The sequence below is a fragment of the Cardiocondyla obscurior genome, linkage group LG06, assembly GCF_019399895.1.
Source record: "Cardiocondyla obscurior isolate alpha-2009 linkage group LG06, Cobs3.1, whole genome shotgun sequence".
Classification (NCBI taxonomy): domain Eukaryota; kingdom Metazoa; phylum Arthropoda; class Insecta; order Hymenoptera; family Formicidae; genus Cardiocondyla; species Cardiocondyla obscurior.
In genome coordinates, this window is record NC_091869.1 from 2,046 (window position 1) to 23,747 (window position 21,702).

Genomic DNA, 21,702 nt, shown 5'->3' on the forward strand with positions numbered 1-21,702 from the left:
GATGGGAAAGCGATGACCTCTCGCGATAATGGCGAGGAAAAACTCCGAGGGCTTGAAATTGAGCAAGAAATACGCCGTAAGAAAAAATAACGCGCGAAAAGTTGGACACCTTGTATCTAAGCCGAAAGGGATTAAGCTTCGGTAACCCGTAAACCCGCGCGTTATACGTGATGTATGGCATTTTTCTTTTTTTCTTTCCTCTTTTTTTTTTCTTTTTTTTTTATTTATCGTTCTATCTTGCTTATCGGACAGCGTCAGCTCCGCCGTCGTCCTGCAAGTCCTTTCGCTTGTTTCCATCGATGCCGGCGACAAGCGGCAATAAACAAAGGTTCGCGAATGCGGCTCCTTCCGTGGAAGACGGCGGGATACCGTGTAAACGTCGTCGTATGGTATTTGATTTTCCTCTTTTTCTCGTACCGTAATTGTGTAAGGTTGCTCGCGACCGAGGTCGTTAGCGAGAACCGGGCGAAGATGCGAGGACCGCGGGAAACCGCGGCGAGAACAACACACGCGGCGACGGAAACTGGAACACCGTGATCTAAATCCCAAGTTTATGCGTCTGCATTATTAGCATTAGCACTTCCGTGTGCGGACCCACACATGCACTCTGCGGGAGTGCCTGTCCGCGCACACGTGTCTGTCGCGGTTATGTAAACGCCCTCGCGGTGGATAAATGTGGACGCGCGACCCCGCAGAACTCGACTTTAAATCTTGCAAAAACATTTTTTTCGAGGGAAAAAAAAAAAAAAGAGAGAGAGAAAAAAACATTTCCCGGAAAATAATAAGAGCGACGCAGCTCGGCTAGCTTTCCGAAAACTCGACGGCGCGAGGAGAGGCGCCGTAAAATCTTCTTTCTCACCCTCTTTTAATATACACATTTTTTTTTTTTTTTTAATAAAGACGCTTAAGCTCTGCAGATTTTTGCATCGCGGTATTTCAAGGATCTTCGACGATAATACTGACCGAAGATAAGCCGACATTTCGCGCGTCGCGCTCCCGCCTCGTTTATCGCGGGGACGTTCAGGGATGCGTGACATCACGTCGCGCGGCAACAGCGAGTCCTCGACTCGGCAATTATTATTGTGCAATTATTGTTTGCCAATAGTGTTCTCGATCGGCAGGGGACCGCGCGAGAACACGGCCGGATTGCGCGACGTCGGCACCGGCAATCGGCAGTGATGCCCGGCGTGATGTACGAGTCTCCGATACGCGCCCTGCCGCGATTTATTACGGCGCGTTATCGCGGCGTCGGGAATTGTAAAAGAATCGCCTCCCCTTGCCCTCTCCCTCCCCCTGAGCGTAGAATGGAGTGTCCCGAAATAAATCGCAGAGTGATTTTTAGCCGGCTAAACGGGCCGTTACGCCGCGTAGCACAAACGGCGAATTTAATAAAATTAATAAAATAAATCGAAGCTGAGAGCGTGTATTAAAATTGAGATACAGTGGAAACAAAGAGTAATAAATTTAATTGCGAAGCATATAATGAACGCGCCGGCGGGTAACAAGGAATATTGCGAAATACCGCGCCGCCTGAATCGGTTTCAATTTTTAATTAAGGTCTAAAGTGTCCTTTCTCTCTCTCTCTCTCTCTCTTCTCTTCCTTGACTGAAATACGTAGTCGAAGGTGAGCAAACGCTCTCGGTGATGCTCGCGCGTGGCGTTTTACTTAAAGGAGAGGAAGCAGGAAACGTTTTCCCGATACGTACATTTCGCATTATCTTCGTAGCGACCGGAGGTTACCCGGAAACCAGGCGCAAATCCCAGAGTGCGAGAGTGTTCCGTTTCGTCGTGTTGTGTAGACGCGGTTAAGAGGATGCGAGAGAAATGAGTGCTTTTTACGCGGGAAAATGGAAAAGATGCTTCTTTTTCGTGCTTTTATTTTTTTTTCTCCTTTTTCTTTCTTTTTTTTTTATTTTTTATTTTATTTTGCGCACGTAATGTACTTTCGACGATGGGAGACACACGGAAGACAAGGAACAAGCTGTCGGCCAACGTTGGCGCGACTACATATTATTTTACACTCTAAGAGGGATACGAGGGTGGGACGATATAACTACGTAAAGAACGACGAGAGCGGAGAGGAAGCAGCAGGTGTAGCGAGCACTCGATAAACATCTTCCGTAGATGGGAGACGATCCTCAGTTGTCCGCACCCTCGCCCTCTTCCTCCTCGTCAAATTCGCCATCTTCCTCGGCAGTAGCCTCCTGGTACTGCTGATACTCGGACACGAGATCGTTCATGTTGCTCTCGGCCTCGGTAAACTCCATGTCGTCCATACCTTCGCCGGTGTACCAATGCAGAAACGCCTTGCGCCGGAACATCGCGGTGAATTGCTCCGACACTCTCTTGAACAATTCCTACGGCACGAGTAATATCGCGATTAAAATCTTCTATTTTCTTTTTCTATTTTCTTTTAAATACATTCAACAAAACTGAACGCTGGGGAATTTATTTTTTTATTTATTTATTTAAATTTTATCCTTTTTTTTTTCTTTTTCTTTCTTTCTTTTTTTTTCCCCTTTTTCTTCTTTTTATTTTATTTTATTTCGCAGCGTTGAGAATTTTTTTTTTACCGAAAGCTCGATTAGTTTGCAGTCCCTTTGTTACATGCAAATAAAGAAATGGTAAACGAACCTGAATCGCCGTGGAATTGCCAATAAAAGTCGCGGACATTTTCAGACCTCGCGGAGGTATATCGCAAACAGCGGTCTTCACGTTGCTCGGTATCCACTCGACGAAGTAGCTGCTGTTCTTGTTCTGGATGTTGAGCATCTGCTCGTCCACTTCCTTCATCGACATTCTGCCGCGGAACACCGCGGCCACCGTCAAATATCGACCGTGCCGCGGGTCACACGCGGCCATCATGTTCTTCGCATCAAACATTTGCTGGGTGAGCTCCGGCACCGTGAGTGCTCGGTACTGTTGCGAACCTCTAAAATATCATTTCGGTATTATGACAGAAAGCGAGGAAAACGTAAAATCATATTACACGAACAATTTTCTAATTAATTAAAAAACGATTTGATCGCGTCGAGGGTTTCGGAAAAATTTCGATAATTTATACAAAATAACGGCGCGACGATAAATTTTCTAAGTGCCTGATACTTTGTCTAATTAATTGGCTTTCCTTAATTAATTTTTTTTTTTTTTTTCAATTCCTTCGCAAGAAATCAGAGACCTCGAAGTCAGGGGGGCGAAGCCGGGGATGAAGAAGTGAAGTCGCGGGAAGGGGACCATGTTAACGGCGAGTTTCCTCAGGTCAGCGTTAAGCTGGCCGGGAAATCGGAGGCAAGTGGTAACGCCGCTCAGGGTCGCGCTGACGAGGTGGTTGAGGTCGCCGTAGGTCGGCGTGGTCAGCTTGAGGGTCCGGAAGCAGATATCGTAGAGTGCCTCGTTATCTATGCAATACGACTCGTCCGTGTTCTCCACCAGCTGATGCACCGAGAGAGTGCAGTTGTAGGGCTCGACCACGGTATCAGATACCTTCGGAAAAGAGGCGAGAATAGACGGTGACGTTGGCGATGTGTGGCATCTCGGCCGCGGCGGCGGTCGCGCAAGGCATCGACGCGACCGCGTATAAGCGAAGGGAGTACGAGCATTGTACGCCGGTAACGTGCGCGGTATTGTCCTATTAAAGACAAAAGATCGGTTCCTGGCGGGCGCTTTGTCTCGCGTCCATTGTACCTTATCCCGGGCGCGCATCGAAGAAGACTCCTTCGCGTTGCCGGAGAAATACAACTCCCGCGGATGATTCCCGATACACATGGAAATTTGAAACGTAACTCCCGACGCGAGATCCGATCTCGCATTGTTGCCGAAAGTCAATCGAGAATCCCGCCCGTGCGAATGCGGGGAATCTGAATTATCTCTTTGAAAAATTTTATCAAACGTGGAGTCTGTTGTACCGAGGCGAGCGCGGAAGTCCGGACTTCCGGCGCGAAGTGAATCGAAGCCGATTGAGATATGACGAGAGCTTACGCGAATCGAGGTGGAATTTTACAAGAGTGATATACTTTCGGTGACGGCACCACGCTGAAAGTCATCATGATCCTGTCGGGATATTCCTCCCGTATTTTGGAGATGAGTAGAGTGCCCATGCCGGCGCCGGTGCCACCGCCGAGCGAGTGTGTAAGCTGAAATCCCTGGAGGCAGTCGCAGCTCTCGGCCTCTTTGCGGACGACGTCCAGAACGGAGTCGACGAGCTCGGCGCCCTCGGTGTAGTGGCCCTTGGCCCAGTTGTTACCGGCGCCGCTCTGCCCGAACACGAAGTTGTCCGGCCGGAATATCTGGCCGAACGGTCCTGAACGAACCGCGTCCATCGTCCCGGGCTCCAAATCGACCAGAATCGCGCGCGGCACGTATTTACCGCCCGTCGCCTCGTTGTAATAAACATTTATTCTCTCCAGCTGGAGATCCGAGTCGCCGTGATATGTGCCGGTGGGATCGATTCCGTGCTCGTCCGAGATCACCTCCCAGAACTGTAATTGTTCCAACGCGAGTGAAATTTCAAATAGATATTATATTCAATACAGACGTTTCGGCCGCGGATAACCAACGCTCTCGTACACGTATATCACGTTACGAAATTATAAAATATTAGGTAAATTTAGAACTGGGATCGGTTTCTTTTTTTACCGGCTCTAATTAAATACGCGTTGTATTATACACGTCTGTCCTACATTTATCTTTCTCGACTCGAGGCCGGAGACTTGAGATATCGAAATACATACCTTGGCTCCGATCTGATTGCCACATTGGCCCGCCTGAAGATGCACTATTTCCCGCATGATTCGCTAGTTAATCCTCGATTTGATAAATTCTTCTCTTCGGCACCGCAGACGAACTCGCGAGTGACGGGCGAAGGCGAAGCAGACGGGATCAAAACTCGTCGCCGTCGTCTGTTCCGTTACCTTGGTAATGAGCGATGCGTACTTCGAGGCGCAGGACGACGCGAGGACGCACCGGGATATTGAGTCGAGAACGCGAAAGATCTCCAAACGCGCCGAGAATCGCAATAATTCCAGCGAAATCCCTAACCCTAAGAACCGTAACTCGGGTAATTTGGCTGAGTCAAACTCAACGTTCCCATGGATACACGGCGAGAAGAGAGTATCTCCGCTTCTGTTTCGAGACAATTGAATGTAACGTTGATGAACAAAAGACTCATGCCGGCGTATCTGCTCGCATTGTTCGCCTGCATTACGGATTGTCGAAAAGAAATTCGCGCGCCTCACTTAAGTTTAGATCTTAATATAATTTTAATTCAAACACCTCAAAGAATTCACTTTTGATCATTAGAATTATTCTATTTAATTAAAGTATATAATTAAGTAATTCAATTAAATTTTAACGTCTTAACAAATTCTCTTGGAAGTTTTTCTTTTATTATTTTTGGTATTTTTTTGGGGGGTTTTTCGTAGGAAATTTTAATTATCTTTATTACAGTCACGCAGTACATGTTTTTTTTTTATTTTTTTTTTTAATATTTGTCTTTTTCTTCTCGTAGAGCACTTAATATATTTTTATAATAAGCATTTATGATAGAACTCTTACTTATCGAACGTTTACGTCTTATAAAGACATTCTGAGCTTCATAAATTGAATTTCGCGTAATGCTACTTAGGTGAGTTGAGAAGATCTAGACCAAGTCCGCGAAACTCTTGGTCGTGAGGGCTTTCGCTATCTCGTTAACCAGCTCCATGTACACGATAGGATTGACGTTCTGTGCGAGTTGGTGCAACAGGAACCAATCGCCAAAATGGAATACACGTACGACACGCTCGGCCTTAGACTTATCGAGCCTGCGAACTGCACCTCGCAAAAGATACACTCTTACCCATGCTTGAGAGAAAACTACGATTCTATATATAAAAAAAAATAAAAAAGAAAAAAAAAGAACAGGTCATATCATCACTCCATTTCACAATTTTCAATGAATCTTACGTACGCTGGAAAGCAGATGTAGCGATTTGCTGCACCGACAGTAGCTAGCGAACGTAACTTTAAAGTCGTGTGCGTTTCACATGTGCCGCATATATGCCCCGCGCCGGTCGGTTGCCGATGACTGCAGACTGATTTCCTCCCGTTCTCTCATTCTCTGCCTCTGCCGCCTTAGAGTTACGATAGCCGCTGTCGCCGCAGAAAACGCCGTATCTGCTTTTCGGTGTGCGTTTTTTTTTTTTTTTAATTAATTTTTTTTTAATATAACAAAAAATACAGTCGCGACATAAAACCCTGAGAGATTTACGAGCGAAAGCTAACGCGCGGAATAAGTTTTACAAATCGTTGGCGTGTATATTACTGACGTCAGGACTACCGTGATATACGCAGCCATTGAGTGAACTTACGTACCTATAGATTACCGCCAGGCAGCCGACGCCCGCGAGAAACACCAGCCAGAACCAGAGAACGACGAAGATCTTCTCGTTCACCACGTTCAACGGTAGCACGCATAAGGCGTCGTGAGTTTGAACGGAGCCGGCGGGTCCGAACGTATGGATCGTGCACTTGGTCATTTTCGGAAACAGCCGGGCCATAGGGTCGACCCTTTCATAAGGATTTTCCTCCGCGATGAATGTGCTCACCAAAAGCCCGTACCGTCTGAACTGCCCCTCCAGAAATACGTCCAGCAGATATATCTGCCCTATCTATCGAGAGATTTTCGTTAACTTCGTGCCCTCTTTCTCTCCGCTGCGTGCATTTGAATAAAGTGCAAATCAGTAATTGCCGAAATTATGAGATAACCGGCGTTAAATTTGTCGATTTTCCTGCGCCCGGGAGATTGCAAAGGTACCAAAAGCGATCGTTATCTATTACGTTAAGGGCACTCGAGTTGTATTTCCGGCCGATATATCGTACTCGTTTCGGCGCAAAGTTTCGTTAGTCCGGGCTTATTATCGAACCCAGAAATCAATTATTCACGGTTATTTCCGCGCAATTTCCTCGCTCCTAACATCATAATCCCGGTTGGCCGATCGAGATCTCTTAAGTACCACGGTGGAAACTCTTCCGTTTCTAAAGCTGGAGGGGAATTATACTTACCGAATTTAAGAAGTTTAAGAGCTCGCACACGAAGAAACGCATCGCGTAGAAGTTGTGACCGTGCAGATTCGTCTTGGTGAAGTACTCGACGAGCTGCTGCTTCCTCTCCTCGGTCCAGACGTCTCTCAAAAAGGGAGACGCGAGATCTCGCGAAAGTAGACCTACGGTGCCTCTCTCCCAGATGCCCCATAAAGCGCGCGGCACGTAAAAAAAGATCGCTTGCAAGCCGAGAACGAAGCAGACCTATCGGGCATTGCGTTATTTCTGATTTACCTTAAATTTCCGGTTTCGCGCGCCGCCGCGGTTTCTCATCGATGCGAAACGAATACAAAATAAAAGACAACGTAATGCCTCCGAACGCGTGTATCTGGCGCGCGGAGAAAAATATATCGAGTTCCATTGATTTTATTTTTCCTGAGCTGAAAGGTGTTTATGTTTGCCTTAATATTTTTCTATTCAAAGACCCCCGAGGTTCGTGCTGGCAAACACCCTCGTACGCTTTCCTCTTCTCGCGATATTCGCCGCGAATCGCGCGATATATAGTAACCCGGGGATAACGGGCCGGATCCGCGATCTCTCTATTTCCATTTCCTCGCATCGTCTTCCCGTACCTTTCCGGACGTTTTCCTTTACATTCGCGCGCCCCTCGCGTTTCAGATTTCATTCACGCTCGCGCAATACGTCTGCATGCGCCGGTGAGCCGAGAACGACCTGACCATCGGAACGAAGTGCAGCCCGTTATCATGCATCCCGCGTACGTGAAACACCCCGGGTAGGTGTGCGCATTCCATACGGAAACTTATGCGATCGACCAATTCCGCGTCACACACGCGCGCAGCGAAACACGCGCTCGCTCCCGTTCGCTTTCAATTTTTCAGAGTGAGGCCCCCCCCATCGAAAAACAATTTAGGGATACCTTTGACGAATTCCGAGTCGATCTCTCCTCGGCGAGAATCTCCCGGAGAAGTCTTAACGGTAGAGCCGGTAGTCGTCCCGGATGAACTTTTTACGCCGGGCATAAAAATTCTCGAGCTTTTTGGCCTTGAGAGGACGGGGTGGGCACGGAGTCAATAAAGAAACTTTGTTTCGGTCGAGTTCGTAACTTGATTTTGTCCTGAGATTCGATTCGAAAGGGCCTCTCGCGAAGGAAATGCAATTCACGTGAAATTTTCGTAGCTAAGGTAAACGTTTGTAATCGCGGGCGTTGTACACGGGGCGGATTGATATCGGCGGATTCGTCGAAATGTACGTGTGTGCTCTCCGATGTGTAATTTAATGGAATGCGTTTTTCGTGCTCTGTCGACGGGGCTATTCATCGGCTATTTGTCCGTATCGGTTATCTCCTCATCCGTATCGCGAACGTTCTAAATTCAGCTGACCCATTGATAATATCGATGATGACGGGCCTCGTCATCCGGAAGAGCCTGTCCTACGCCGGCGCTCGCTACACTCCGCCCGGGAATACCTTTCAGGTGTCGTGATACCGTAAACGTGCTGTAGATCCAACAATACGCGTTCACGGGTTCTTTGTCTGTCGGCAAGATATTAATTACGATCAAACGTTAATTATACCCTCAGTTTACTCCGTACGATAATTAATTAATTTAATTAGATGCAAATATACAACGTATATACGGGCGCAAAGTGGATTTATAATTTATTTAATTATTACGCGGAGCCGTTTTTTTACGTGACTCATTCTGTGAAACTGTACCAACGCCCGCACCCGCTCGCGGGGCGAAGGTAAAGAGAGGTTAGCGGAGAATTCGTACCGATGGAAGCATCGATCATGCAAGATATCGGCTCGCCGATGTATTGCTTGGCGGTTACGAGGATCGTGCAAACGAGCAGCAGGAGAACGGTGACGCGCGAGTGCAGCCTGAAGACGACGTTGTCGACGCGAACGGTCTCTTCCTGTAGAAGACATTTAATAGGTGCGAAAAGGTCCAGCATGGTTATCGCGTGCTCTTTTGTCTCGGACGTCAAAACAAAGCACAATAGAGAAAATTCCTGTGCATATTGCGAAATAAAATGCTCGCAGCTACGCACGTCTGCTCTAAACTCGTCAAGAATTTATCGCGGGGAATAGGTTTTGCGAGTGACGCTTAAATCGATACGGGGAAAAAAAAAAGAGAGAGAGAGAGAAAAAAAAAGAAAAAAAAAACGCCGTAAATGGAAACGAAGTACAAATCGAATTATGCGCTGCAAGGCGAAAAATATCGAAATGGCGAGCTGCGCTGAAACGACGAGGCGAGAAGTTCCCGTAAATCATCAACGAGAATAACGATGCCCAAAACTGCATCCGCCTAATTGGTCTGCACTTAACCGGTAGCGCACGGACTCGTAAATCTTGAACGTAACGATCTTTCTCGGTCTCTGTAATTTTTGCCCTCGGCAGCAGGTCCCTTTTCGCTTTACAATTTATCTGTCGCGCTTGTATCCGGATTTGGAGATTTGGTAGGAACGGGGAGAAGTCTGGCGCTGATAAAGAAACTCCACTACTTTCCTCGGCTCCAAGGATGCTCTTTATTAGTAAAAAATATAGTAATCATGATAATAATTATTATCGCAATTACATGTCGTAGTAAGATAATCGTTATACCGTCGATTAAAGATAGCCGCGCTCGTTAATAATGCGCTTAATATCGCCCGGTCCGTGTGCGTGTCGTGTGAATCCGTGTGGATGTGTGGTATCCGCTATTGAGATTGTCGCTAAACCTACATAAATGTTTTTTCCTATATACAAACATCGTTCCTAGAGCGCGTCGGCCCTCGGGGAGGGCGGCGGGCCAAGTTCCCGAGTGTTTCTCTCTCTAATTATAATAGCCCCTCCTGGAGGAGGGCCAACCAACGAGTATCGAATTAATCGAACGAGGATCCTCTATCGCCGCGACAACCGGTACGGCTACGCCGCGGCATCCCCTTTATTTTATTTTTTATTTTTTTATTTTTTTTTTTCACTTTAAACTCCCGTTAATTTTTAATTTTAATTATCTCTCTTTCGCCTAGCGTTTACCGGTTTACATCTAAAAAGCGATCAATTTTACAAACCTCCACCCTTCTACAACCATCGTCTTATTATATACAAACTGTTTTGCACTGTCGACGATCACATGCATCATTAATAGCTGCATATTTTAGTAGGCACGCTCATTCGGTGTCTTAGAGTCCGGACATCTTACGAATCGGCGAATCACAACTCTTCTCACTTTCGGTTACTCTCCCCTTGCCTTCTTACGTTCTCCAATGTGGACACTAGAGCGATTACATGTATTATCTCACAACGGATTCGATAAATCTATATATGCGTGTGTGTATATTATATAATTCAATATTGACCGCCGTGCCTCAAGATGTTAAGTCGACAAGGCGCGTCACGACCCGTCAAATGCGGAAGCCGCAACTGCTGGATGTACTATCGATTTCCGTCGTTCCCGCCATTCCCGCTGATTATTTTAAGTCAATTTAATTGTATTTTGTCCGCGATGAATTTCTCTCGAGAGTTCACGAAGCAGGACAACTTTGAGCAACCGCTAAGAACTATATATCCCGAAGTCGGAATCTACGACGATCGGCCCGCTGATTTGCATTCTGTACGAGCGTCAAAAGGAAACGAGGTGGGAGGTGGGGGGGAGGGTATCTTCGCGATTTTCTAGAGATAGCAATATCGCCTAACGAGCAAACCAATAAATTCAATAGAAAATACATACGACGGGAATACAATGTTATAATTAATTACAAAGCGCTAATTGATATATCGTAATATAAAAAAGAACCTACCGTTATCCGAATATTTTCGAGAAAACGTTGGCGACAATTGAAAAACTTAGGACTAACTTAAATTCTACCCATTCTCTTCTCTCACGTTTCGAACTCATTATTGTCAGACTTCGATGCTAATTATCGATAAGTTGCCACAGTTTAGATTAAATCAAAGCAACGGGGATAATAATAAAAGTGCACCTGCGGGATGCCGGAAGTCACATACTTTATCGCGTTTCCTTGCTATCGCTAGAAACGAAGGTAATATCGCCGCTCGTACAATCAGCGACGGAGGATAACACGATCACCAGAAAAATCTACGGTCTCTCTCCCGCGCCCGGCGTATGAGAACGATCGGGACGAGGGCTATGTATAATATAAAGTTCTATGTCTATGGCAGTGTAGAGAAGACGCGATGATAGTACGACGAGTATACCGCGGCAGTGGCAAATACAGCTCCGGTTAGGACTTGGTCGTCGCTGTAAGAGGAGGATAATGTACGTGGGCTATTAATGCTCCGCGAAGAGTGTAAATAGAAGAACAGGACCGACAGAACATGGGATCGGCGCCGACAGATAGTAGTAATACTTGAACACTGCGATAGAATAGTAAGGATCCGGAGTCAGCCTCTCGCAATTAATGAGCAAACATGACGTTCATTAGCATCACATTTAAGAGTATTACTCGCAACGTCAGATCCGTCGTTTATAGCAGCGCCGGGAAGAAAACACCTCTTTCTCCCACGGCGAATCACGAGAAAGGGAATGCTTCTCGATCATTCCTATCATTTCTCAAATAACACAGAGGTCTGAAACGCGAATGCACCAACGGTCTCGACGGGTTAAACAAGCTTGCCTCGGGGACTCGTTTTACTCATTGTCAGCTTTAGATTACAATCTTACCTATGATATAGTCGGGGAGTGAGAATTTATTTAACCGAAATTAACAGCGTCGAGCGACGTTGATGCAGCTGCCTCGTAGATATCTAAATAACGTTTGAAAAAAAAGAGAAAAAAAAGAAATAAAAACGCGGTGTTAACATTTATTTTATTCGTAATTGTTGCTCTAAGCATAAAGATATCTTTTTTTTTTTTTTAATTATTTCTTTTTTCTTCTTGCGCATATATCCACATGTATAAACAAGTATGCATATTGGATATAAAGAAAGAATCTTAATTCTTCGAGAAACGATTATGAACTCTTAGATTTTGTATTCTCCGAGATCGTGCATGTACTCGCAGAGGCGCGATCGCGCTTCCTAATAGGGCACGTGTATGTCCCTGGAGCGCGACCGTCTTCTACAAAGTCTGCACATGGCGATAAAGCACGCCAGACCCAAGAGAATAGCAAGACCGACGCCTAAGCCGGCCCCAGCCCAGCCGGCAGGTCCGACGAAACCGCCCCCGTTACCGTTGACGGGGCCGCCGCACGTCGCTATCGACTCGTCATCCGGCTCGATAAACGTGCCGTTTAAAAGTGAGGGCAAAGGAACACCGCGATTAGGACAGTTCACCACGCCGTTGCACACCAATCTCAACGGGATACATCCCGCATCCCCGGGACAGTGGAAGCCGCAGTCCTCTGCCATTTTGCCGGTGTTGAGGGCCCCGGAGCCGTCCCTCGGTAAATGATAGAGCTCGGTCCAGGCGATTTTAAACGCCGCCCTCGCCGGCGCCATGGAACCCGTAAATTGTATGATCACGGCGGACGACTCCTCGATGACGTCGGCACCCGGCATCTGATGTTCCACCGGCGGCGTTATGTGAGCCGCCGAGATAATTGGCATCTCTCTCACGTAGCTGACGTTCTCGCCGCAGATACCGAGATACGGTTCGGCGTTACCCGGCAGGAAGATCTCGAGCTTGCCGTCCTCGCAGGAGCGCGACGCGAACTTGATCTTGTCGAAGTGGAGCCAGAGATCGCGCTCGCGATTTACCCGCAGCTCCCAGATGCACTTGATGGATCTGGGCGGCGTGACGTATCCCAGCGCCTCGTAATGCGGAAACTCGATTTCGCCGTCGGTGGCAGGCGGCAGGAGCGCGGGCCCGCACAAAGGGCTGTGCGCGAATTCGTATCTTGCCTCGAAGAGCGGCGCGGGCCACTTGAAATAGCTCGAGGCCGCGTGCGCGCCGTCCACCAGCAGCTTCAGATCCAATCTTTCGCCTCGGGAGACAATTCTAAGGACGGGCGGTCGCGCCGGCGGCGAGCTTGTGGGCGCCGGCGTGCCGTTGTTGTTGCTCCGACAAAGACAGTGGCCTTTGACACCTTCCGATTTAGGTTCTCGGATGATTACACGATCCACTCGGCTGTCCCAGCAGTGGCCGCATTGAGCGTACGGATGCTCCTTAAAGTTGATGGAATCTATTACGAGGATCACGCGCGCGAACAGTCGTTTGTCCGTTACGAAGCTGTAGGTGCAGGAGAGATCGGCGGGCGGATCACCCGGTCGCTTGTAAACCAAGGTGTTCAATGGCGACCGCAAATACCCCGAGCGGGTCTTCCACGAGGCGAAGATCTCGTCGCACTCGGTGCCGGGCGTGGGCTCGCCGAATCTCGTCGCGTTGAAGAAATCGTAATGGGCCCAGTAATAAAGCGAGCTGCCGGAATAACTCCCGGTCTTGCTTTCGAATCGGACGAAGAGCGCGTTCGACGTCGAGACGAAATCGTGCTTCTCCATCGGCTTACTGAAAGTATCGCAGAAGGTCTTGATGATCCGAGCGTCGTCCGGCCAGTCGGCGTCGTAGAGGGTCAAGCTTTCGCCGCAGTCGCCGTCGTAAGGGTGAATCGGCGACTCGATGCGGTTCACCCGGAAGCTGGGGAAGTAGAGACGCGCGATTTCACCGGGCCGCCCGCGCAGAAGATACGTGCAGCTGGTGTGCGGCGGATACCAGTGCGCGACCGACAGAAAGATACCTTCGTTCCCGCTCACGAGAGACTCGCTATTCAGCAGCCAGTCGCAGCTGCCGTTCTTCACGCCCGCAGTTTCCACATGACCGGGCCAATTGCCCACGTTGAAATGAAAGCCGGTGTTGAGTAACGGGCCGGCCGGCGACGACACGAACTCCACGTAAAGATCCTCGCTGGTGCCGATGATGCTGTACGGAAACTTGCCCATGCCGCAGAAGGTGCCGATCACCGGGCTGCTCTCGTTTTTACCGTCGTAGACGCGTATGTAGTCGTACGGGCAGTGCTCCGAGCCGGAACTAATCGGCCGCATCGGGCACGTCATGATATTCTCGCATCGCTGGCCGTCGATGTTGAACTCCTCGTTCTCGATGTAGAGCTTGATGAAGGGCAGCCGGGTATTCAGCCGATACTTGCAGTGCAACGCGCGCGGATAAATCCCGGGATAAGCCGGGCTCTGCACGTAGCACGTCTGCAGCCGACAGTCCTTGAAGACGCGCTCGCAATAACTGCCCGGCACGACCTCGCCGCGACGGTTCGGATAAAGCTCCGGGTGCTGGCCGTATCTGAGGTACACCTCGAACTGCGGCTCGGCGCGGGAGTCGAAGCTGAAGTATGTCTGATCGGTGAAGTTGTCCGCGTGGAAGATTACCCGCACGAAGCTGGTCTCGCTGATAAAGGTCTGCGGCTGCTCGGATTCGCCGCAGTAGACACCCGGGTCCTTACGATTGCTTACCTCGGTCTTCGTGTTGCCGTCTATGATCTGGAACAGTGGCCAGGAACGCGCGTTGGGTTGCATTACGGTTCGGGGCAATCGATGGAAAGACGTCGCGTCGGGAATCAATGCACGTAAGTCAGTTCAAGATAAACGTCCGAGCTCTCGTGATAAAAATTTCCCGACACATAAAGTACGTGTAAGCGCAAGTAATAATTGTTTACGTTCCACATTATACGGTTAAATTATAATTGGAATTTTTTTTATTTTTTTTTTATTCTTTTTTTTTTTTTTATTGCTTAACGAGCGATGTGAATTTTAAAACGGCGCTTTGAAATCTTCCGCACGATGGACTTTCACCGTGAAATTAAAAGCAATTCTGCGAAAATTAATTATAATAATTGATAAGCATTTGTGCGAGAAATATATACATATATATAAATGATAATTTTATGAAGGCGCACAGGATTACTACGAGTTCGTTGAGAAAGCAATTGATGCACAAGTTTGCGCGAGGATGATAAGAACTTACGTATATACGGGGGTATAAGTTACTCAAATGGAAAATAATGGTTTGGTAAAGATACAATGGTCTCGCCACGCGCTCCGAATTCTCGGATCTTACGATCTCGTGCAGAGGGAAATGCACTCGAAGTGACTACTATTGACTTTTCATCTTTTTTTACCGGTGTAAATTTGAAATTCGCGAGGGAAACCGAGGGAAAATACAGGGGAGAGTAGAGAGCACGGTGAAAGAGGAGGCAGAGAGAAAGATAGAAAGAGAGACTGCGCGCGTGTGTGTGCATGTGTGTGAGTGAGTGAATGAGAGAGGAGAGGAGAAGAGAGAGGTTTACAGCGTCACAAAGATCAATACCTGATACCGAAGTAACTGAGAGAGGTGGCAGCAGGACGAGTGCGCCCGCGCGCGCTCGTTCGCTCAAAAGAGGACCAAGTGGAGGGAAACGGGGAAGAAAGCGAGGGAATCACTTATCGCGTTCGTCTCTTCCACGGAAACGCTCTAATTCGCGACACTGATATGGCTGCGTTTGTCCCCAGCGTGTTTCCAGCCACCGTGACGAACGGAGGGCCGGGATTCAGAGATGCGCAGCGTTGATTAACGCGACGGCGGATTCGTGATATTCTTACAAGTCACGGCGCAAACAGGCGAATTATTATCTCGTCAATATGCCGCAAACGTGCGCGCGATTCGTCACGGGGCGTTATGCGGCTTATCGGAGTACGTGGGTATTCCGAGCGATACGTTACATCCCAGGGATTACTGTTTTAAACTAGCCGAGTCCTCCGACTTCGACGAGATTGCCGATTCGATTCAATTAATTGAAGCCAGTTAAAGATATTTTAATTTTGGCGTGAATTAGAATAAAAAGATAATCCCGTTCTCGTAACGGAGAGGTTTATCGTGGACTCGGGTTTTTTTTTTTTTTTTTCTATTTTTGACTTCGCCGCGGAGAATTGGAAAGTGCGGGGTTTGGATCGTCTAGGCGTAAAATGGACTCTGAATGCATCGTTGCACACGAGGCGAGGCGAATCCGATAATGATACATCACAGACAGTTTGCATCCGGCGCAACTGCGTATTTTTTTTCTCTTCCCGCTTTTTTTTTTTTTTTATTCCTCTCCGCAAACCGCGTAGCTTACGAATATGAATTACGCACATTCCCATCGTACAATGCGGGTTCAACTGCGTCACGTATGCAATCGGTCCGCGACGCGATTCAAAGAGATACGCGAATATCGGCGGCGTCCCAGTGTCGTTTTCCTCCCGCTCGGTCCAGCGTCGATATTCCAACTCGATTCGAAAGAATAATCGAGGAACGCTATTGTCGAACCGAAATTAAATTCCAGCGCCCGATTAATTGGCTGGGATTCTCCCTATTCAATTAATAGGAGAGGTGCGAGGCGAAGAGGGGGGGAGGGGTGGGAGATACCCCGACGAGATAGATTCGGCTGTGCCGTTTGGACGCGCGATCCCGAAATTAGGGCCGCTGTCTCTCACCCTTCTTCCTTTCCTTCCGAACGACAAAGTTCACGCATACGGTACGCACTCACACAGGCACGCTGGGCGCTCACCTGCAGATAACCGCCGCTGCAGGTGGTGGCGTTCTCCAGCACCCCGACCTTAAACTTCTTGAAGCGCACCCGCAGAATCCAGTCCCGGGGCGTTCCGCGAAAGGCACGGAAGCGGTACCAGCACGAGAGGGGCTTACCCCAATTCGCTGGGGTCACCGCCGGGCTCGACACATCTTCGTAAATGTCCACTGTTTTGTTGCAGTGGCCTCGGTCCGCTGAAACAAAGACGGTTAGGAAAAAAAAAAAAAAAAGAAAGAAGAGCCCGCCGTTCGTATCGGATTCACTTCTCTATTTCGCTCGCGCTTTTTAATCATTAATAATTAATTAATCAACAGGCGCAGAATTTTTATCTCGACAATAAACTATTAGTTGTACTTGTTGGCTTTGCCATTAGCGTATACCGCTAACGATAACAATTGATAATTTTATTAATTAACAACAAAGAGCTCATTAGCGACAGAAAATACGTAATTAAAACGTGCGGGATATCTGAAAAATCCCGGAAACGAGCGGGTAACTCAACTTTCGCGAGGGAACGGACTTTTTTAATTAATTTCACGTAGACTTCGTTTCGACGGGAAATAAAAGAAAATTGCGGTTAAATGACGACTGTGCCGTGACGTCTACGTTGAGAAAATATCGATTTTTCGAAAAGCCGCGCACGGCCGCCTCTTATTAAATGTATTATTAAATGGCGAAAAATGCGGAGACGTTCCGGGTATTACGGTGGCATTAGAACAACGGTATTTTTCGTTGACCCGGTTGGGTAATCGAGGGAACGGGATGAAGGAACGGGACACGCGGAACCGTCGGGGCACCAGGAGATCGGGTGGAGGGTAAGGAACGCGCGACAACACGCGACACAAGTTTCGGCCGTGCAATCGATATTCGACCCGCTTGCCAGATACCTCTTATAAAGCTGCAGCCTCGTATTATAGCCGGGCTACCTCTCGTTCGTAAATCACCCTTCCACGAAGTATCAAAAACCCGCCCTCCGGTAAGGGCTTCGCGCCACCGATACAGCCCGGGCTAAGTAAATCTCTCTAATGCGACGGTTAAGAACGAGGCTGCGGCGTCTCGGCTGTTACACCGATAACTCGGCCCGCTAAACCGCGTAACAAGGTTGCGATAATTGCTAACTGGGCCCCGAGATAAGTAGCATCGGGGGATGAGTCTTCATTAAACTGCGCATCATCGGATTCGAGTGCAGGCTGAGGTTCGCGGGAACGAGAGAGAGAGAGAGAGAGAGTACCGTTGCCGCTGTAAACGAGATTTATTCGCCAGTCGCAACGAAATTTTATCCGCTAGATTAAATTAGAAATTGAAAGCTGCAACGTTACACAGATTTGAGCGTTACGAGCACGGAATCGCGAAATCGAAACGTTCGCGATGAAATAATAAGCATGCCAGCGAAGAGAAAAAAGGAAAAAGAAAAAATAGAAAAAAAAAATATAAGAAAAGAAAGGAAAAGGAAATTTATCTTTTTATTACATGCCTCTTTTCTTCCGGCTCGAATGTCGAAAATAGGAGCTTTCGCGCGATTTTTATCATGTCGCCGAAACGCAATGTTGTAATTACTGATTAGATAAATAGCGTAAGATTGTGGAAGAGCGCTGAAAACGATCGCGGTGTCGGATTGCATCAGCCGGCGAATAAACACGGGTAGGAATCGTTCTCGCGTGTCGCTGGCCTGGAAATTTGAACTCTCGCCGGAATTAATACCCTCTCTGCCCCCCTCCCCTTGCGCCGATTCCCCGCAGCACACTCCACCCCTCGGATTTAGACTTACCTCTGCGAATGGCAGCGGGACTGGGGGTGGCCAGGAGCAGGAGGAATATGGCGAAAAATCCCCAGCCCCAGCTACCGAGGAGTGCCAGCGCAGGCATTCGAGGCATTCCCGAGACAAGTGCCGAGGCTGTCAAAATACCTCCGCTTTCTCTCCTCTTATCTCCATTTGCCTCTTCCGTCGAGAACTACCTGTGCACACGCGGGTATAAAAAAAAATACATATAGCGACACACATATACGCGCGCTTATACATATCGCTCTGATCCTCTCCGTCGTGTACGCGCGCCGAAAAAAATATTGAACACCATGCATCCGCAAAGTCCCTCGAAAAACAGTGTATAATTTTGCGCGTGGAAAATATTGCCCTTTTTTTTTTTATGCTGCGAAATATCGAGAGCCATCAAAGAAGAACGTATAATTCAAAGCCGAATATATTTTCGTTATTCCGACGGTGGTTATTCTTTCATAAAAATTTGCTACTTAATCGCTGAGAAAAACAGCCGGATAATCGACGGCTCGCACCGAAGGGATTTTTAACTTTTGTCTTACGGGCGATTTATATGTTTATTCACTGTCCGCGATATCTTTATTAAATGATCTACTTGATGGGATGCATGTGCAAGTGCGGGTATCACGTTATCATTTCCCCAAAGGACAATAAGGGACGCCGTATGGTTTGCCAGATGGGTCGAGCGTACGCCGGAAGGGCCTCGTTCGTGCATCCACGTCGAGAGAGCAGGGTGATAATTGGTTAAATCCGCGTTGACTTGACTATCGACAACAGTACTTCACCTCCGGAATTTTCCCTCCCTCGTCGTTCGCCCGTCCCTTTTCTCCCTCGCGCCTCCGCATCCTCACCTCGTATTCATTGTCTCGTCTCTCGAGGGTTCAATATTTTTTTATTCCGGTACACGCGACCTTCAATTCAAATCGTTCAAACACGACGGTCCGCGGACATTTAAAGATTCAGGGACTTCCGGAACTCCGGAAGTTTGAAATCCCAAAATCACGAACGGCCAAGGTCGTGAAAATGCCTTTTTTTTTGTGTTTTTTTTTTTTTGTTCTTTTTCTCTTTTTTTTTTTGAACAAACTCGCGCGTCTCTGTCGAATTGTTCGTGGAATCGATGCACTCGCAGATTTTCAGATTCTGTCGGCGTGCGCGAATCGAATAAAGGCGGGCGCGTGCCGAAAATGTCGAATGAACTGAGCTCGTAGCGGTTAGCGCATCAGCAATTTAGATCGCTCGTTGATTACGCGCGTGCATACGGGGATGCGTACGGATCGCGGGCACGCGTTTTATGAAACAAAGTAAAGAGACACGGCGGGATAGAATCGGCGATTTAACGGAAATCGTCCGACGATTGTTTTCACCGATTTATCGACATTCCATCAACCACCGTGATCATTTCATATTACCGTCTCGGCGTCAAAATACGCGCGGTTTCGGCGTGCGAAAATGCGTACGCAAAGTACGCAAACGAGGACGCAATTTCCGCGACGACCCGACGACTCGATCGTGATTGCATTGACAGTAAAGACACGGTAAAATTTCGGAAACTCTTGCATTTTCCTACGTGGCAATTTTCAGGAACGAAAAAAAGAAATTATTGAATTAAATTATAATTATTATTATATTGAAACAAAAAAATTTTAAGATTTGAATGAGAACTGGGCAATCTGATTTTCTTAAGTATTTTATTGATCTTAAAACTTTAAACCTAGGTGTCGAAAATAATAGAAATAATGCTTTCGAGTAGAGAGAGCTTGCGGAGGCAATTGACTATTACCGTCAACAATGGAGCATGCATATCCGTTCACGCACCTTTACCATATCACTCTCATGACTCTTTGATTACTCCAATTTCTCCGACGATCCTCGGAGAGCCCAGTTCGCGCTGTCGATTGGAATCACCGACGCGATATCCTCCACGCGGATCCTCTCGAGGATGCCATCCTCCCTCTCATCGGGACAAACGTCTTTTCGGGCGAACCGCTGGCGTACCAGATTTTACATCATCGTTGTCCTTGGCGTATCGATCACCGACGTCGCCTGGCACAGTTTCCTCCGCAATTTTTAACCGTGCACTGACGCGCATAAATCTCCGAAAGGACTTTCCTCGAGGATGCCGCTCGGAATTGAATTCTCGTGGCGTACCAATCCACCGACGGCGGTGGTGGTTTTTTCAGTCTCGAACGAGCACGACCGCCGCTGCTGGAAGCAGCGTGTGAATCATTAACGCGTCATGTTGCAAAAATTGGAATCGACGGCTCGGCGACGAAGAACGAGAGCAGAGGGGTGAATGAGAAGAGAGACGGTGGAAGAGATACGGTGAAATTGCGAGGGGGAAAGACGATAGATCGCGGGGGAGAAGTGGAGTAGGACGAGAACGAGGGAGCGAGAAGGGCACAGTACGAGAAAGCACTCCGGCGTGCCAGTTGGAAAGCCAGGCTGCGAGTCGACTGCTGGCACGAAAACTCGGAACGTGCGGCTGGCTTAACCGCCGTCCGCCGATCGGAGCTGCGGCGGGTCGAAGCTTGCGCAAGCTCTCTGGCGTCCTCTTTCCCGCTATCTTTCTCCCACGACGTCGGCATGGCGGAACGCTCTCCCGTTCTATACCCTCCGACCGTTCTCTCCGATCCCTCTGTGTGTGCCCCGTTTCGCAGTTCCGCTCCCCTTCCGTTTACGATGACTTTCATTGAACTGCTCGCTGTCCCTCTTCCCCTTCTTCGCTGTCCTACCGCCGGGTCACCCCTCTTTCCCGCCACTCGAGCCACCCTGCGATGACCTATTGCACCTATTGCCGCTGGCCCTCCGTCCTGTCGCGCTCATCCGCGAACTCTCTACCTCCCGAGGCCTCCGTTGTCGCCTCATTTTTTTTTCTTCTTTTTTTTTTTTTTCTCATCTTACGACGGGGCCTACCGGGGCCGTCTTGCCCTCACACGTGCCGCGGGGAAAGGCGCCCCGGCAATCGATAGGCATGTTAACGCGCGTAGCGTGCTTATCGCGCGAATTTAGCGCTTCCGCTCCGTGAACACGCACGCGAACGTACGCTATTAAAAATAAAAAGCCGTCGCACCGCCTTCGCCACGACGCTGCGACGCGTCGCAATTCACACCTGACGTATCGATTTACGACGAGCGCGCCGGTTATCCCGTATGCGCGCGCGAGCTTCAGCCGAATGGCCAGAGGGGGATGCTGGAGGGGGCGGGGGAGCAGGCTATTCCTCCGCGCTTTTGGCTCGCGTTTACCCGCGGCACACGGTTCGTTCGAACCCACGTGCGATCAGCCTCCGCTTTCGGAGGTGATCTCACCCGCGAGTGAAAACGTGACGATTGTCCTACCCTTCGATACCGCGAAGTCAGTCAAAGTCACCATTCGCGGAGGAGTCCTCGTGGCTCACG

The 21,702-nt window shown here is 48.5% G+C and overlaps 3 protein-coding genes across 4 annotated transcripts; all 3 read right to left on the minus strand.

Moving 5' to 3' along the window:
- Positions 1-2,026: 2,026 nt before the first annotated feature.
- Positions 2,027-5,263, minus strand: LOC139103158 (tubulin beta-4B chain-like). Its single transcript, XM_070657579.1, has 5 exons — positions 4,731-5,263; positions 4,014-4,478; positions 3,179-3,483; positions 2,635-2,932; positions 2,027-2,357 (listed from the first exon to the last, which is right to left on the minus strand). The coding sequence occupies exons 1-5, from the start codon at positions 4,785-4,787 to the stop codon at positions 2,139-2,141; spliced, it is 1,344 nt and encodes a 447-aa protein (XP_070513680.1). The 5' UTR covers positions 4,788-5,263; the 3' UTR covers positions 2,027-2,138.
- A 118-nt stretch (positions 5,264-5,381) lies between these two features.
- Positions 5,382-10,212, minus strand: LOC139103065 (innexin inx2-like). The gene is made up of 5 exons (XM_070657407.1): positions 8,814-10,212; positions 8,421-8,572; positions 7,042-7,284; positions 6,352-6,647; positions 5,382-5,861 (listed from the first exon to the last, which is right to left on the minus strand). Exons 1-5 carry the CDS (start codon positions 8,992-8,994, stop codon positions 5,639-5,641), a joined length of 1,095 nt encoding a protein of 364 aa, XP_070513508.1. The 5' UTR covers positions 8,995-10,212; the 3' UTR covers positions 5,382-5,638.
- A 138-nt stretch (positions 10,213-10,350) lies between these two features.
- On the minus strand, positions 10,351-21,086 carry LOC139103064 (uncharacterized). Of its 2 annotated transcripts, none has more exons than XM_070657405.1 (4): positions 20,123-21,086; positions 18,302-18,485; positions 16,513-16,727; positions 10,351-14,470 (listed from the first exon to the last, which is right to left on the minus strand). In XM_070657405.1, the coding sequence occupies exons 1-4, from the start codon at positions 20,129-20,131 to the stop codon at positions 12,062-12,064; spliced, it is 2,817 nt and encodes a 938-aa protein (XP_070513506.1). In that variant the 5' UTR covers positions 20,132-21,086; the 3' UTR covers positions 10,351-12,061. The 2 variants fall into 2 exon arrangements, with proteins under 2 accessions (XP_070513506.1, XP_070513507.1); XM_070657406.1 differs by having other exon boundaries at positions 18,302-18,489.
- Positions 21,087-21,702: the final 616 nt, after the last annotated feature.